At 46.4% G+C, this 17,924-nt stretch overlaps 1 protein-coding gene across 1 annotated transcript in view; it reads left to right on the top strand.

The window, feature by feature from the left end:
* LOC134059413 (NACHT and WD repeat domain-containing protein 2) overlaps positions 1–17,924 on the top strand; it is a 54,363-nt gene that overhangs the window by 12,105 nt on the left and 24,334 nt on the right. Inside the window, exons 3-4 of the mRNA XM_062515806.1 lie at positions 4–92; positions 14,225–14,341. Coding sequence (XP_062371790.1) covers positions 4–92; positions 14,225–14,341 — 206 coding nt within the window. The remainder of the gene's footprint in view (positions 1–3; positions 93–14,224; positions 14,342–17,924) is intronic.

Here is a 17,924-nt window from a genome sequence, read left to right as displayed (position 1 = left end):
CAGACACGGAAGCGGAGCGGAACGCGCTGAAGGAACATGTCTACCCCAAGCTGCGCGACTTCTGCCGGGAGAACTACGGCGTCGAGTTCCAGGTAACGTGTTTTTTTTTTTAAAGTTCCTCGCGCCTGCTGTCGGCAGCAGCACTCGCCGTTGGGCTCCTTCTGTGCTCTGATTGGGCGAAGCTGGATGATTGCTCGCAGTGGTTCTTTTAGGGAGGGGGGGGGGGGTGGCTGTGTGAGGGTTGTGCTTTTGGACCAGGGAGAAAAAGGCCTCCTATCCCCGGTGCCATTTCAGAGAGCATTTTCTAGAAGGTGACGAGAGACTGGAGAAACGCAGCGGTGTGTGTGTGTTATTTTTGGGTCACGGCGTGATGGAATGGAAGAATGCACTGGTGTACTTAATGGCTTCCACCATTTCTTGAGCTCTCTCATTCCATCTCTCATTTTTCTGTCCCACTCGTTCTTTCTCTCTCTCTCTCCTTTTCAACCTTTCCTTTCTGTTTCACACCATGCCCATGACCATAATCCATTTAACCTTTCTTTCTTTCCATTCCTAGTTTTTTCACATCTTTATCACTCTCTACCTCTCTCTCTCACTCTGACTCACTGTCTGTTTGTTGCTCTTCAGCTCAGAGGCGAAACGATGATACGACAAAGTTGATAACGATGTTTTGGAGGGGTTTGGCCGCAGGTTTCTCCTGCCGCCATACGATACGACGTTCGTTTTTTTTCCGCCGTCGCGGTCGTCCCTTTTTTTTTGGTCACACTGTACTTATGCATTCGTTCCAATCTCCATCATCATCGCTCTCATCCCGCTTTCTCTCTCTCTCTCTTTCTCTCTGATCTCTGTTGATTTACAATGCAAATCGTCTGGCGAGGGCAGATCCTTATCGTCGGCTACGTTTGTTAAACAAACTCAGACGATCGGATGAAACACCCCCCCACACACACACACACACACACACACACTCCTACCCACCCCACTCTCACAAACTCCGCTCCCCTCTGCCTCACACACTTCTCAACCCCCCCTGAGCAGCAAGGCCGGCGGCAACAACAGAGAGGTCCAGATTGCAGTGGCTCAGCTCTGCTCTGCTCTGCTCTACTCTACTCATCTACACGCCGCACCTCACACACACACACACACACACACACACATACACACACACACACACACACACACACTCCCCGGTGCCCCAGTTAGCGGCGAGCGGGGCAATCGATGCAGACACTGAACGTCTGCTCCAGATTTATTTGTCAGAGTTTTATCTGGAAGGATGAATATGTTCCGTGGGGTTCCGTCTTATATGGGGATTAATGAAGGAAGAGTTCTCTGATCACTGATGGGGGGGGGGGGGGGGGCTGGAGCCAAACTGGCTGTTAATAGCTGGAGGTGATATTTAAGTGTGGGGCCTAAAAATAACTCTTTTCTCAACGTTTTTCTAGATGTAAAGATGTGGATTGAAGTTACCTGTAAGTGAGTGAAGTATCTCTAATTATAGAGAGATCTATAAGTCTGCCCGAGAGTTAGAAGAAGCATATGGATGGATATTTTAAAGAATTTGATTCCAAGCTGTTTGTGTATATACACTGAACATGTTCACTCACTACACATACAGAGAGAGAGAGAAAGAGAGTGAGAGAGAGAGAGAGAGAGAGAGAGATGATGGAGGACAGGAAGAAACCCACTCAGCCAATAAATATGATGTAGCGAATGGCGATTTTCCTTGGTCACTGTTAGTTGATTCTATTTCCTGTAGCATTTCTCAGGGGCATTGGGAGATGGGTGGCTGAAGAGATTTCTGTGTGTGTGTGTGTGTGTGTGTGTGTGTGTGAGAGAGAGAGAGAGAGAGAGAGAGAGAGAGAGATGATGATGATGATGATGATGATGATGATGATGTGTGTGTGTTTTGAGAGCCCTAGGCTCCATCCTCATTCCATCACACACACACACACACACACGCTCTTACCTACATCCTCAGAGAGAGGATCAAGCTGGAGAGAGATAGAGAGAGAGAGATAGAGAGAGAGAGAGAGAGAGAGAGAGAAGAGGATATAGAGAATGAGATTAAATAATATGGTTGTTTTCCGACTCCCTGCTTTCTCCTCAGACCACCCCATATCAGGCAGTGCATGGGTAGAGTTGGACCTGGGCTGGTTAATAAAGTCATTAAGGCCACCTGTAACAAGGTGCAGGTATTCCTCTTCTCCTTTCTTGCGGTCACCTTTTTTCTCTTGCATTGACACTTGCTCTCTCTCTCTCTCTCTCCCTCGCTCTCTCTATCTGTCTCTGTCTTCGTCTACCATTTCATCATTTAGCTGCAAAAAGGACTGACACCATATCAAATCCTGAAAATATGGCTATTTCATGGAAAATGGTCATTTTGAATTTGATACCAGCAAACATGTTTGAAAAAAAAATGTGATTTACATTCTGTTTTTATTCACATTTAATACAACGTCCCAACCTTATTTTTGATTTGCGTACAAATCGACTGAAAACCCCATCCTTCCCATTCATGTTGTGAAGGCAGAGATGTGACCGATGAGTCTGACTGTTGGCACTCTACCAGCTCCACCACTGGTGTGTTCGTAGCTGTCCTGACTTGCTTAGATACACCAGAGAGGTTTAGCTGATCACATTGGATCAGGTCAAACTGAATCACATCACTGAAGCGGGGCACAGAATAAACCCAATGCCAGGCTCACACTACATCCACTTGTGATGTTTGCAAACCTTAGCTTTGCTAAGTCATCTCCCGTCTCTTCACAAATCGATTCAGATTCGCCTTCTATGTGAACAGGCATGGAGTGGAGCTGAATTGAATCCGGTTTGAAGGGAAGGGGACCTAAGTAGCTCACAGGGGCCACTCCAGTGTAACATCATCCAGCTGTGACACTCGAGTCGTCAGCGTGGCCCACATCCATTTTGTTTCACATTAAAAGCCATCATCTGAACCCCCCCCCCCCCCCCCCCCCGGGGGGTCGCTGTGCCGTCTGCCTTGCGATTCCCCTAATTAGCTGCCATTACGGCTCAGGCGCATCCGCAGTTTCCTCTTCCTTAATGCCCCTCATAGCGCTTCTTAGCCCAGCCTGCCTTGGTAAACAAACAAATAAGTAGACACACAAGAACACAAACACACACACACACACACACACAAACACACTGCAACGCACTCATGGACAGAAGCACATACACACACACAGAGACAGACAAAAGCATGCACACATACATGCACAAACAAACACATCCCAATGCACTCATGGACACACACACACACACACACACACACACACACACACACACACACACACACACACACACAAAGGCTTACACAGGCACACACAGACAAAAGCATGCACACACACACACACACACAAAGGCTTAACCAAGCACACACAGACATATGCACACATGTGTAAAACCTTACGTACAGTACATAGGAAACACACACACAGTGTTTTGACGATGGTGACAAAGTCGTTTAGCGGGTGTCATGAGAATACTTACGGCCTCAGATTTCCGTTGCTAATCTCACCAGGCTGCCATGACGACGTCCAATGGCGGGAAGCAGGGCGGCGATTAGGCTTTTGCCCGTTGCGGCCGTTAGAAGCGCTCGCCCATCAAAGGAACGCGGCGAAACGCAAACCGATGGAGAAAACACCCTCCTCCCTCTCCGGCTGGCCGGGGCTGACGTTCCGCAAATAACTCCGAAAGATAAACTGTCAAATAAATAAATCACACTTTTTTTTTTCTCTCTCTCTAATGCAAGACAGCCACTTCTGGAGAGTGCCTTGTTGGAAAAAAAAAAACCCTGGCTTTATGGGCTTGGCAGCTGAAATGCATTTAAACACTCACACAGCAAAGTCTCGGCATCAGTCTCCGGGTGGATGATGAAACCGTCCTCCCTGGTTGCCAGGGTGCAGGCCTTCACACCTCTCCCTGCAGACAGCAGAGGGGCTACTGTGTGTTCCTTTCGCTCTTTCTCAAGTGATTCAGCCTCCCAGCCTTGTTTTAGTGCAAATATTCCCCTTGGCCTTGGTGCTTTTTATTAACCCGTTCTAGAGGACAGACTCTTAACTATGGTATAGTCAGTGTGTTCAGGATTATATAGACAATATGGAGCAAAAACAGGGTTTTGTGATGCCTTAGTTCTTACGGTATCTAATGTACTTTGAGTACTTTTTTTTTAATGCTTTACACTTTGCACAACAAAAAAAAAAGATGATCAAGTGAACTTGATGACCTTGACTGCAGATTATGCCAGTCTTATGTCATGAAGAGACTAAATGAATGTGCATATATATAACCTTGCCGTTTATAATACATAAAACCAATTATTATACAGCTCTTCACAATGCTAGTAGAACACTCCATTGACTTGAATGGGATTTCCCAATGTTCTACTGACAAATAGGCACCATGTAATGACCATTGAAACCCATACAATGGCCTCTGCCAATACCAATGGGTTTTGTGCTTCTGATTCACGTCTTTCATATCACTCTGGTAGTCTGGTCACTTCTTGCAATGGAGCTTAGTTCAAAAGTGAAAGCACGCGGTTGATCTATTCTAAAAAACGTTTGAAGTTGAGCGTATTACAAACTACTTGTTTCTCAGCAAAAGCCATGACGAAACGGTAACACATAAAGGTAAAGAGATATCATGTTGAGTTTATTTTTTCGTTTTGGCAAGTAACCGTATAATAAGCGGGATAATGTATGTAGAATGCCAGTCATTATCAGGAAAATAAGTCCCTTCAGGGTGAAGCAAGACCGCTTACTTCTATATTATCTCTTATGTAATCAATACTGCTATACAAATGTACTTTAACAACACCACAGAATTGATGTCACTTTCAATAACAATATGAAATTGTCACTCTATCCCATCTACCACATTTACCTCTGCAATTAGCTGCACTTTTCTCTCATGCATATGCTGTCGTTTTGTGGCCAGGGATCCACCGAACAGACGCTGCGTGCTCGAGAGCCTGTCTACACGGTGCACATTACTCATCTCCAGCCTCCGTAATTAGCGTTAGCGCTCACGATTACACAGTGTGGAGATATTGTGTGGGAAACGTTTGGCCAAAATGACCCCCCCTCACCCCCCTCTTCACAACACACACACACACACACACACACACACACACACACACAAGCTGTGTGTGTGTGTCTGTGTGAGCCTGAGCCAACGAGTCTGCCCACCCCAGCACTCCTGAGAGTAGAGGATCCTGGGTCATGCCTCAGTATGTCTGCGAGTGACTCACCGTGTTGTGAAATGGCTTTATTTATGCGCTCCCCGACACCTTACACACACACACACACAACCACGCACACACACATTTACACAAGCTAAAATCTGTTAGAAGCAACACACGGCTGTAGCGAATGTGGCGTTGGGGGTGTGTGGCACGTGAAGTGTGAGAGTCAGACTGTGATGGTGCATTTTTTTTTCTGTTGATGGGGGATGGGGGTGGGGGGGGGGCATAGGAAGGGATGCTGACACACTCGTGGACATGTCACAGCATTTTACGTCACGTTATGGGAGGGCAGTGTTTTTCTTTGGTCAAGGTGGCACGAAGGGAAAGGAATACAGTAGCTCCAGATATACTGTAGATGGCTCCCATGTTTTGTTAATGTTGTTTTGTAATGGACCTTGCTCTTTGTAACCCTCTGAGATGTACTGTGGTTCAAAGTCTGAGCAGGGGCTTTAAAAACATGCCTTGTAGCTGTGCATTTCTCAATGTTGAAATTCTTCTCTTGCCTTTCTCACAAACAGATAATTCCCAACCAACTATAGCCAACCAACCAACCCATCCATTCGCTTGCCCTAAATGGATTCAAACTCATAGCTGTCCATATAGGCTGCATCCCTGTGTGTCTCAGCTCAGCTGTGATCCACCCCCGCGGCTGTGTTCACTTCCACTGCAGACCCCTTCGGAACATTAATGGCCGAAAAAAAAAGTCGATGGTGCAAAAGAACGGCAGAACGGCCGATGAAAGGACCAGAGAAAGAGATGGAAGGAGGGAGGGAGGGAGGGAGGGAGGGAAGGAGGGAGTAAGGGAATGAAATGAAAGAGGAGAGCGAGGCTGGTCCTCTCTGGTTTGGGATTGAATAAGACACAGCGGCCCGTTGCCCAATCGATGGAGAGCTTTTGCCGATGCAAGGCGGCCCCCGCATACATATCTTCAAGGCTATTGATTAGCGATTTGCAGAGAAGATTAAACATTATAGTCCCCCTCCCGGCCAATGCAGAGTGCTGTGTGCGCTGTGTGTGTGTGCGGTGTGTGTATGAGCGTGTGTGTGGGTGTGTGTCGGGGGAGAACACTGAGGGTGAAATTGATGGTCGAGGCTCCCTTGCGCCTCCTTTCGTATTTACACATGCCCAAACAAGCCTGCTCCTCTTCCGAGTACGGCTTCCACACTCCCTCGCCTCCTTCGCTCTCCCTCACACTCTGGGTGCCTCTCATTCGTCGTTTATACATCCTCCCTTCCTCCTCGGGCCTCGATCCTCACTGATCTACATAAAGAATGATGGGCTGGCAACAATGGGATAGTCTATCCAGAGTTAGTTATAGATCAGTGGGAATGCCCCTCGAGGATCGAGCATCGAGGATGGAGGAGAGATGTTGAGAGGCACCCTCTGTCCTTCCTCACCCACCCTTCATCTTCCCTCACCATACATCCCTCTATCTCTATCGCTCTTCCCTCACCATACATCCCTCTATCTCTATCACTCTTCCCTCACCATACATCCCTCTATCTCTATCGCTCTTCCCTCACCATACATCCCTCTATCTCTATCGCTCTTCCCTCACCACATATCCCTCTATCTCTATCGCTCTTCCTTCACCACATATCCCTCTATCTCTATCGCTCTTTCTTCACCACATATCCCTCTCTTCTTTCCAAGCTTGGAGGCTTTTTTTCCCCCCCTCTGTCTCATCGTGACATCCTCCTGTCTGCCAGTGGCGACAAGTTTTCCCTGTCCGTCCATCCCTCTGTGTCTGTCCGTCCGTCCGTCATCTTTCCATCTCCGGCAGGGCCTTATGGGGACTGGGGGTCTTGACTCAGACTGCAACTCTGTAACCCCCCGCGGGCTTAACTGAAAACCGGCCCAGGCAGGAAAAAAGGGATAAAGTCAAGTGTCATGTGGGAAGCAGAGAAGAGCTTGGTCTCACTTCTCTCCTTCGTTCTCTTTCTTTCTATACCATTCACTCTCTCTCTCTCTCTCTCTCACACACACACACACACACACACACACACACACTCTCCATCCGTGTGCCTGTCTCTATTTTGGTGCCTTTCTTTTATTCATTGTGTCGCTTGCTTCTTTCACTCTCCATCTTCTCTCTCTCTCTCTCCCTCACTCTCTCCCTCTCTCTCCTTTTCTCTCTCTCTCTTTCTTCCCATCTTCTCTCTCTTTCTTCCTCTCTCTCTCTCTCCCCGCATTCACACTCTATCTCTCCCAAGGCTTTGAACAGCTTTAATAGGCCACTAAATTGAAGTTTAACAAGGTCTGCTTCGCACAGGAGTGAAAATGTTACATTTTCACCTGTAATTGTCCGAAAATAGGATCCATTTAGCTTGTTCCCTTTTGCACAAATCAATGCATACTCCTGATTGTCGCCAGGCCAGTATGTCAGAAAATATATCAATAAAAGCACCCGCACAATTTCATGTTTATTGTTCAAAATTGTTGACGAAAATTGATTCATTAGCCCACTAAATTGATTTGGTGACATTCCGTAAATATACTTCTCTTTTTTATTAGAAACAAAAACACATTTGTGTTGGCCAGTCATGAGTGTGAAATGGTCACTTCCCCCCATACTCTCTTCATTCTGACCATATGTTTAAAGTATAGTTCTTATATGTGTGCTGTACTGTGTTTGCGCCGGGTTAATCTAGTCACGTTTTGATTATTTCTCTTTCATTTCTCTTTTATGCTCGACTTCACCTGGTGTTCTCCAGGCGTTCTCTATTGTGATAATGCCGGAACCTTTAATGAGAAAAGCGTTCTGAAAGGAGCAATCGTTCTTTCCACTTGGATTACGCTCCCACCTTCCCAGTCTGCTCCAGAGTCCTCTCTTTGATGCTGATTAATTAAAAGACCATTTGTATGTCTGCGTGCATGTTTTTTTTTTTTAACTGTGAGCATGGCATTTGAAAGGTAATCTACAGTAGGGATGAGTTTGGAGATGCTTTTACAGTAATGAGATGTGAAACTTACAAATGGTAGCTAGAGCAACAGCACCTGCCTTCTGCCTCTGAGGGCGCTAGACATTATGGAAAATCCCTCATGGCTGAGGTTTGAAGGGAGATGCAGGGAGGGCTCGGGCAGGGAGTTGGGCCCATCTGAATGCACTATGGACACCAGTGGGAAAGCGTCCTCTTTTAGCGAATGCCCACTGGGCAGTCCCCTACCTGAGCCTTGATTCACTACAGCCAGCGATAGGTGACAGTGTGGTGACAGTGTACCATGTGGACCAGTGTGTACTGTACCTCCCCATTCACCTTGTTTCAATATTGAAACATTATCAACTGTAAAGGATAACGTTCAAGATTACATTTTTACACATAGTAATGTTAGTTGAAATGACCTGATTCCAAATAATATATTATTTATGGAAATACTAATAAAATAGAATAATATTGATTCTGAATTTTCAATCCCATTTTAGACCTTGAGTATTTAGACCTTCTTAGATAAATCTGTTAACGTTGGTCTAACAGTATACCATATACTTTAAGTGAAAAGGTAAATATCAGTATCAATGGCAATGCACAGTGGAAAATGCGTAGTATTTCCATAGTATTTCCATTGTACTCTGTATTTCACATGCGGGCTAAACACATAAACACACCCACGATAGACACATACAGATACAGTATGTGCTCTAAGCCCTCCACTGGATCTCAGTCAGTAATTGCACTGGGTTCCCTGACTGCTGGTGCAGAGCCTGAAACGTCTTCATCACTCGCCAAACATGGCGTTAGAGTGCCTCCGTCTATTACCATGACAGCGGACGGGACGTCACGTGGTCGCTAATTAGCATGTCTTTACCTTCATCTCTCTGGAGACGAGGCAGGAAAAAAAAAAAAAAAACTTCACAGAACGTTTTGTTTTTCCGCCGTTTCACTTCCCATTAAGCTGATCTGAACGTTGTCAGAGCGCGTTGTCAGAACGTTTTTTGGACCCCTCTGTGCTGCATACGTGGTTACAGTGGTGGTACAGAAAGGCCTTAAAAGCACACAGTCTCCCAAGGGTTTGATTATCACTTTTTAATTGCTGTTTTGTCAGCTGATTAAGAGTCAACTTCTTCCCCGACTACAGAGTGAAGGCAAAGATGAAAGAATGTCTCTGTTTATGCTTCTGTTTTACATAACAACACAGAAAAAGACCTCGGATATAATTGTCATTGTGTAAAAAAAAGGAGGAGAAAATGAAAGTTGATTAAACGCTTTTAATTAAAACAGAAAACAAAACCTAAATGCAGCCTTTCTCAGCTGTAGTTGTCTTAGAACTCTTAGAATTGAGGTGTATAATTGGCTAAAAATTATTTTATTCAAAGATTAGTACAGTACAATTAAGATGGATATGGTTGGACAATGGACACAGAGATAAAAGTCACTTTACCTTAAAAAGTCATAATCCAAGTGAAGTATAAAGTCAACATTATTGCATTGTGGGAAATCTTTGGTAAGTTTTGGGAAACCGAGAGCAGAGAAAACAAAGTATGAAGCACGCACAGTATAGCTTTCATAAATCACAGTTTAAAAATGTTGCCTCTTTGTTTGACTTCTTTTTGGAAGTCAGCTATGATGTTATGCATCCAAGAAGACAATGGCAAAGGTCAGTAGGCAATGCAGAAACACAGACGGGCCAGACGTCGTGGACGTACTGTTGCCCCAAACCTGCACTTTGTCTTCCTTTCAGGGTCCCTCCCCCGTCCGTCGGCAATCGCAGCAATCAGGCGCCTGCGCTACTCCCCCCCGTGAGTAGCAGTTAGCCTGAAAGCGGACGCCTGATTGCGCGCGGCTCCGCTCCGCTCCGCGTGGGCGAACAATGCCACTCCCGGTGCCCACCCTGGCCTCCTGCCAGCCTTCCGCAATCATACCCCCCACCTCCCACCCCCCACCGCCCAACACCGGTAGCCTGAACGTGGGTCCCCCCTTATTCTCCCACTGTTTTTCCCGCGGCTTTCGCTTCCGATCGCTCCCACACATCTTATCTGTTCAACCAGAGGCGCTCGCATGCTGCTACGCTGGAATATCGAACCAGATCTTTGACAAAAGCTATTCTGAAATGCGGTTGCTTAGCCACCGGATATTGGTTGACTCTGCGGTTCAATTGCTAAACACCCCACTGGGCCTCACCGGTGTGCATGCTGGTTGAGGATCAGAGAGGAAATGGCCCAGGTCCAGGAAGTATTTAAGGTTATCCAGCTAAATTGCCTGGTTCAGGAAGTGTTTAGAGGTAGCCATTTTTATTTTCTAATTAGCCTCTGACTCATTGCACTGTTGAGGCATCACCATGAGAGGACGTTTGGGACTCTTATAAATAAGCTTCTCAGTGCTCACATACATTCATTTCATTCTCCCATTTATCTATTTGTTGTTTACTTACTGTAGCTATTTTTTAAGGCCGGCCCCCACCGGACACGTAGGCGGGGCAACGCAACAATAAAAAAAAAAATAGAACTCCATTGTTTTTAATGGAGCAAAGCCCACCACAAACGTCTGCCATGTGGCAGCCGCGGCTCAGGGTTAGAAAGTGCGCCAACGCCGTGTCCGGAGGGGGGGCCGGCCTTAAAAAGGAATGTGTTGCAAATAGCACAACTTGCGTTGAAAACAATACAACTTGGTTGTTGTTTTTAACACATCTCTAAACATTTGTTTTAAGAGTGTATGAACAAAGACATGTCAGCTAAGATGTCAGTATCATATCTTCAGCAGCCAGACGATTTCTACCCAACCAGAGTCTATCTGGCAGTGTAAGTGACAACAACCTTTAGCTCCACATCGCTTACAGCAAATCAACCTCCCCGAGAATAGATAGAGCCTCATAAAGATAGCCATAGCTATGGACAGAAGTGCGGTCGTTACATCCCTGAGCAATTGTGTGATCCTGCTGTCAGAACGTTGCCGTGCACCAAAGTTGGCCGCTGTCAGCTAGGTGTCCATTCTCTATTCTCTATTCTCAATTCTCGTTTGCCCTGATCTGTGTGAAATCTCTGACAGCGTGTCAATCTTGTCTGGGTTCAATAGCTATAAACAGAACTTGTCAGTCAAACTGATGTAGATAGTGGTGCAGAATTTTAAAATGGCTCAACAGAGGTGCAGCGATCAAAAGCGGTAAAAAAAGATGATGTGATCTGGTTTGAGCAGGGCAGAATTTAGAAGAGCTCAGTGTGTGTGTGTGTGTGTGTGTGAGAGTCTTTGTGTGTGCTTCTGTGTGTGTGTGTGTGTGTGTGTGTGTGTGTGTGTGTGTGTGTGTGTGTGTGTGTGTATGTGTTGGCCATAAGCCAAAGAGGGCTAACCATACAACGCTACATCAGTATGCACACACACACTCTTGCACACACACACACACACACACACACACACACACACACACACACACACACACACACAAACACACACACACACGCACATTATAAATGCCCACCCACGTATTGTATGAGTGTAGCCACAGACAGACACACCTCCACACCAACACACTCCATTGCACACATACAGGTTCGCAGACACTTATACTCTTGCCTCTCTCTCTCTCTCTCACTCACACACACGCAAATGTTCATGCATACCCACACCCACCCACACACACACACACACACACACACACACACACACACACACACCATGTGCAGACGGAGTAGGAGCTCTCCCCCGCGGCATGTTTGCTGTTTGAATTATCCGCGTCGGTGACACTGATTTTGACAAATGTGCACGGGGACATCCCTGAGTAGAACCATCCCGGGGACCCAGAAACGTCCTATCACTCTCTATTACCCACCCTGTACCCACACCAAACTCTCTCTCTCACACACACACACACACACACACACACACAAATACACGCATATGCATGCATGCACACACACACACATACACATACACATACACATACACAAGCTCGTAAATATACATATACACACATAGACACGCACACACACATCCGCTCGTACAAACAGATGCTCATAAGCACACACACACACGCGCACAGGCTAATAAATATGAATAAACACAGACAAACATAAAGACTTAATGCCCCCATGGCCACACACACATACACACACACACGCTATTACGCACCAACCCGTGCCTTTCAACCCTAAGTGGGGATATTCGGCTCCCAGCAGAGACAGGGAGAGAGAGGGAGGCAGGAGGATCCAGCCTCATTTGGACTGAACTAAGACAGGGCTGCCAGACAAGGGAGAGAGAGGGAGAGAGAAAGAGAGAGAGAGAGAGAGAAAAAAAGAAGATAGAAAATTAGAAAGGAAGTGGGACAGGTAGACTGAGATGGAGACAGATGGTGATGGAAAGAGAGAGAGGCTGAGGGGAGGATAGAACGGGAGAGAGAAAGAGATAGATAGAGATGGAGAGAGAGGGAGGAAAAAAGAGCACGAGGGATTGAAAGAGAGTGTGATAGAGGGAGAGAGAGAGAGAGAGGGAGGGAGAGAGAGAAAGAGAGAGAGATCCACAGGAGATGTCTGCTTTTCACCCACTGCATCAGTCCTAGCTGACTGGGTTTGCTCATTTGGGCTCAGTGTAAAACACAACACACAGAGTACATGCTTCAGACCCATTACTCTTAATGACAGTATATACTGACTCGCTTTAAGCAAATGCTGCATATAGCTATTGTGTGCATTAGTCTAAAGATACATGGCATTTTGAGGGTAGTCTAATGAGAAACACTCCCACAGGAAACATGAAGAGAAAATGAAACACAACCAGTGTGCTTGTGAATGTATTCTGTCACACTCACACACTCGCATATACACACATACACACACACACACACACACACACACACACACACACACACACAAATGCAGGCACACAAACACATCCAACTGGCTCTCTAATGATGTTCAGTGAAACCTGAGCACACCTTGAATAGAGCAGAGATTTATGTGGCGAGGATGCAGATTTCTGGCTCTCCTTCTTTCTCTCTCCTTCCCTCCCTCTGTCTTTCTCTGAATTTCTCTGACTCTCTATCTTTCTGTCCTCTCACAGGGTGCTTCCCAATCCCTCTTTCTCTCTCTCTCTCTCTCTCTCTCTCTCTCTCTCTCTCTCTCTCTCTCCTTCTTTCTCCTCCACGAGTGTCTTTTCAAGTGCTAATGTGTCTCACGGAACAGACGGAATGTCTCACTTTACCAAATGATTACTCCAGTTACAGAGACTCAGCAAATCGCTATAAGTGCACTTGAAATCATCTCACAAGTTCTTTTTTTCATTCTGTCTCTCTCCCTCTCTCTGTCTCTCACACTCAGCGAAAGAAACGGACTGAATCTGTCTGTCAAGTTGTAATCACAGCGCTCATATTTTTTTTTTCTTTCTTTTTTATTTTGCTAGCCTGGTCGAGCCTGTCTTGTCTCGTCTTGACGAAAACAACAGCTAAAATGGAAAACAAGCATTGTGGGGGTAACAGATGACATGGCAAAAAAGAAAAAAACTTTGATCCTTTAGCGTTCGCGTTTGACAACTGGCAGAACGCTCGGCGAGGTGTCGTGTCTGATCGGCGTGCGAGGGCTAAGACGGTGCTGACATATTTAGGCCAGTGCCTTCAGTGTGAAAGGTTGCGATATCACACACGGAGAGAGGGCGAATGGCTGGACTTACAGTAAGGTGTGTAAAAGGCTGAGCTGTTGTGAGTGAGGTGTTAGGTGTGAGGTGGCTCATCGTCACCTTCACCCTTGCCATGGCAGAACGCTCTGTAAGTCATTTTCCATCACGTGTCGCACTAACTTTTTGATGCGCATCGTCTTTAAACGAATGAACTTTTTAACGGAAAAAGGGCTTATGAGGAGATATGGCAAAAAGAAAATATCTTTTGCCAACTGTTGTGGCTTGCTGTTACTTACAGTAGGAGATGTATTTGGAATTGTAACATTTATGCTTATGTATGTTCTTTGTGTGTGTGTGTGTGTGTGTGTGTGTGTGTGTGTGTGTGTGTGTGTGTGTGTGTGTGTGTGTGTGTGTGCAGGTGGTGGATCTGTATTGGGGAGTGGACCCTGAGGAGTGGGACAGCCCTGACCTGCAGCGGCTACGGATGAAGCTTCTAGAAGACTGCCTGAAGACCTCGGCGGGTCCATGCTTTGTTGTGGGTATATATTTTGTCTTATTTTCTCTTTAGTTGCCTTGTTTTGACACACACAGACACACACACACATACACACACACACACACACACACACACACACACACACAGACACAGACACAGACACACACACACACACAGACACAGACACAGACACACACACACACACACACACACACACACACACACACACACTCATGCGCACACACACATACACACACACACACACACACACACACACACACACACACACACACACAAAAACACACAGACTCACAGACATACACACACATACACGGGCGTAAACACTCTACAATGTTTTCTGCAATTCCACACCCCCTCCCTCTCTCTCTCACTCTGACAAATGCAAACAGAAATGTGCAATAAGGCTCGGATGCCAGACACAACAATTTGTGTATTAGCATAATTTTGCTGTTAGTTAAAGCCCCTGTAATGGGATAGACATTGCCAGATGAACATACGCTTGCCTAGGCACACCTGAATTATGGGTAATGTAGTCTGGCTGCGTATGAGGGGATTGATGTTGAGTGATTAGAATGGAGATGAGGCGTCGCTGAGAGGGAATGGGATTATAATTGGAGTCAGAGGGCAGAGTGGTGGGAGGTGGTAGACAACGGAGAACTGATGGAGAGAAAACTACCCTCTCTCTCTTTCTCTCTCTCTCTCTTTCCCTCTCTTTCCCCCTCCCTCTCTCTCCTTCTCTTTCTTTCTCTCTCTCTCTCTTTCTTTCTTTCCCTCTCTCTCTCTCTTTTCCCTCTCTCTTTTCCTCTCTCTCTCTTTCCCTCTGTATCTCTCTCTCTCTCTTTTCCCTCCCTCTCTCTCTCTCTCTCTCTCTCTCTCTCATTCTCAATTTCTGCCTCTTGGCCTTTTCGGTGGTGTTGGCTTGCGCTGCTCTCTCCATTGTTTGCCATCTCGAGTCTGGTCCCCTTGGCCTTTTCTAGATTGTACAATCTTTCTCCCTGTTCGATTTTCATTCCACAACATGTCTCAATCTCCTCTATTATTTTGCTGAAGATAAGGAGATATTTCTATTTAGAGCTAGCCTGGCTAACGCCTCCCACTTCTCAAATGAGACGTGGTCTGGCAACCAGACGTTCATTTTCTCGTATTTGAAAAAATGCCCAGATCCGTTCATTGGGCGCCACGGATGTCAATCAAATGCGTCTCTGCATAGCTCTTCATGGTCTTGCTTTCTCCCCTGTTCTGTGATTGGCCTCCAACATCAGGCGAACATGGGGGCGTTAGTTTCCAGACTGCCTTAGCAGCGTGAAAGAAATCACCGCGGAAGGCAGTATGGGAAACCCAGGCTAATTTAGAGCAGTGAACAAAGCAAATATACAGGTGGGACACATGCACATTCTTTCACACACTCACGTATACACACATACACACATACACACATGCATACACCCATGCACACACACACACAAACACACGCATATACTGTACATGCACACACACACAGCACATACCTCTGCACAAGCAAACCAATGGACAGTTAGCCAGTATTACCGCTCCTTCTTGATACAGTATGTACCTCGTTGCAGTGTTCGATCAACAGAGGTTTGCTTTGAGGGGCAGGACACACAGGGGCAGGACACACACACACACACACACACACACACACACACACACACACACTTGCATGAGGGCCACAGTGTGGCTCACCTCCGCTCTAAGAGTGCTGGCAGAGACGTAAGCTGTTGTTTCAGAGGGCACGAAATCAATGCCCAAGACGACACCAGAGTCAGAAACAGTTGGCAAGCCAGTGTCTGTCACAACTCCCCTTTGGACAACTGGACAAGCTGCAAAGACACAACCCCCTCTGTGGCTCTCAATCAATCTAAAATAGCTCAACAGAGGGGTGCAGAGGACAGGCTATTTTCAAACATGGCTACCGGACCACGGACGTCAAGTTGGACAGACATCCCCGGGAGGCAGTGTATGTGTGTGTGTGTGTGTGTGTGTGTGTGTGTGTGTGTGTGTGTGAGTCCAGCACAGATTAAAACACACATCAGTACTGTACATCGTAACGAGGGGGGGAAGGGACATCGTTTTGATGCCTTGTTGCTCTCGGCTACGACGTTCCACTCGTTGCACGTCTCTCGCTGTCTTCTCTCCCCCCATCACTTTCGTCTTTTTCAAAGACTGGAAAGGGTGTCGCTTTTGATGGGTGACAGGGGGCCACGCTTGACATTTCTGGGTTGCCGATGTCAGCCGAGGGTCCACAGAGATGATGTGGGTGGGGGTGGTCGGGTGGTGCGCCTGTGTGTGTGTGTGTGTGTGTGTGTGTGTGTGTGTGTGTGTGTGTGTGTGTGGTGTGTGTGTATGTGTGTGTGTGTGTGTGTGTGTGTGTGTGTGTGTGTGTGTGTGTGTGTGTGTGTGTGTGTGTGTGTGTGTGTGTGTATGTGTGTGTGAGAGTGTGAGTGTATATGTGTGTGTGTGTGTGTGTGTGTGTGTGTGTGTGTGTTGGGGGTTGGGGGGTGTTTGCAGGGTCGGGCTGTTTAATCTCACTCTAGCGGCGGAGTGGCAGTGGCAGCACAGGGGGAAACCTAGATTAATACCACAGAGTGCAGCAAGTCACGCAAGCAGGCAGCGTGTCAGGGCTTATTATGAAACACATGTCCAGTTGAGGCAGGAAGGAGAAGAAGAGGATTAGGAAGAAAGGAGGAGGAGGAGGAGGGGGAGGGGTGGAAGAGGAGGAAGAGGAAAGAGAAGTCTCTTTTGGGGAGTGACATTACTCATCTGCATTACTCACTCTGCCTCTGACTCAGTGGGGGTTGCTGTGACACCACACAGATACCTAGTAGAGCTACAGTATGCCAGCCCCCTTTTCGCATTACGCCCGAAAGACTACATTTCCCATGATGCTTAGCAAAGCTTCAGTGGTTCCTCACACCTTTGTGGCAGAGAAGCAAAGTGGGGAGTCCCTTGAAATGGCTGGGTGAGAAGACAATGGGAAGAGAATGAAAGGCAGAAAGAGAGAGAGAGAGAGAAAGGTTGGTAGAGAGAGTGAGAGAAAGAGAGAGAGAGAGAGAGATGGGGAAAGACAAACATCTGCTTGATTCACAGACTGTGTTTGCAATACTGATTATCTCGAGGCATGTTGATTGTCTGAGAAATTGGATGAGTGCAATCTAAATGGCTGCCACAGACGACAGAAAGACGGAATGAATGAAAGACTTTTTATGGAAAATAAATTACGTGTGGGAGAGGGAGGGTGAAAAGAAAAAACGAATAGAGTCTCCAGATGAGACGAAGATGAAAAATGCACTTCAAAGATTCTAAACTGTGGAGAGAGGTTTTTTTTTTTTTAAGGGGCGAACTCCAGCACTTGGATCGTAAAATGTTTTTCATTAAGAGACTGTCTGCGTCCCTGTTCTCCAGTCTCCCTCTCACAGCTCAGTAGACACTCATTAAAACCAAATTACTTGCTATTCCAAAAGGAAACGTATCGTCTGGAGTCTTCTCCCTGACAGCCAGTGGGCATGCTGGGGTAAAACAAAATCTGCTTAAGTGAGACTAGATATACTATTATATATATAAATAAAGTTAGCCATACTAT

Source organism: Sardina pilchardus, chromosome 16 (assembly GCF_963854185.1).
Source record: "Sardina pilchardus chromosome 16, fSarPil1.1, whole genome shotgun sequence".
Taxonomy (NCBI): domain Eukaryota; kingdom Metazoa; phylum Chordata; class Actinopteri; order Clupeiformes; family Clupeidae; genus Sardina; species Sardina pilchardus.
The sequence above is the reverse complement of the archived record's forward strand: the minus strand, read 5'-3'. Positions and strand labels throughout refer to the sequence as shown.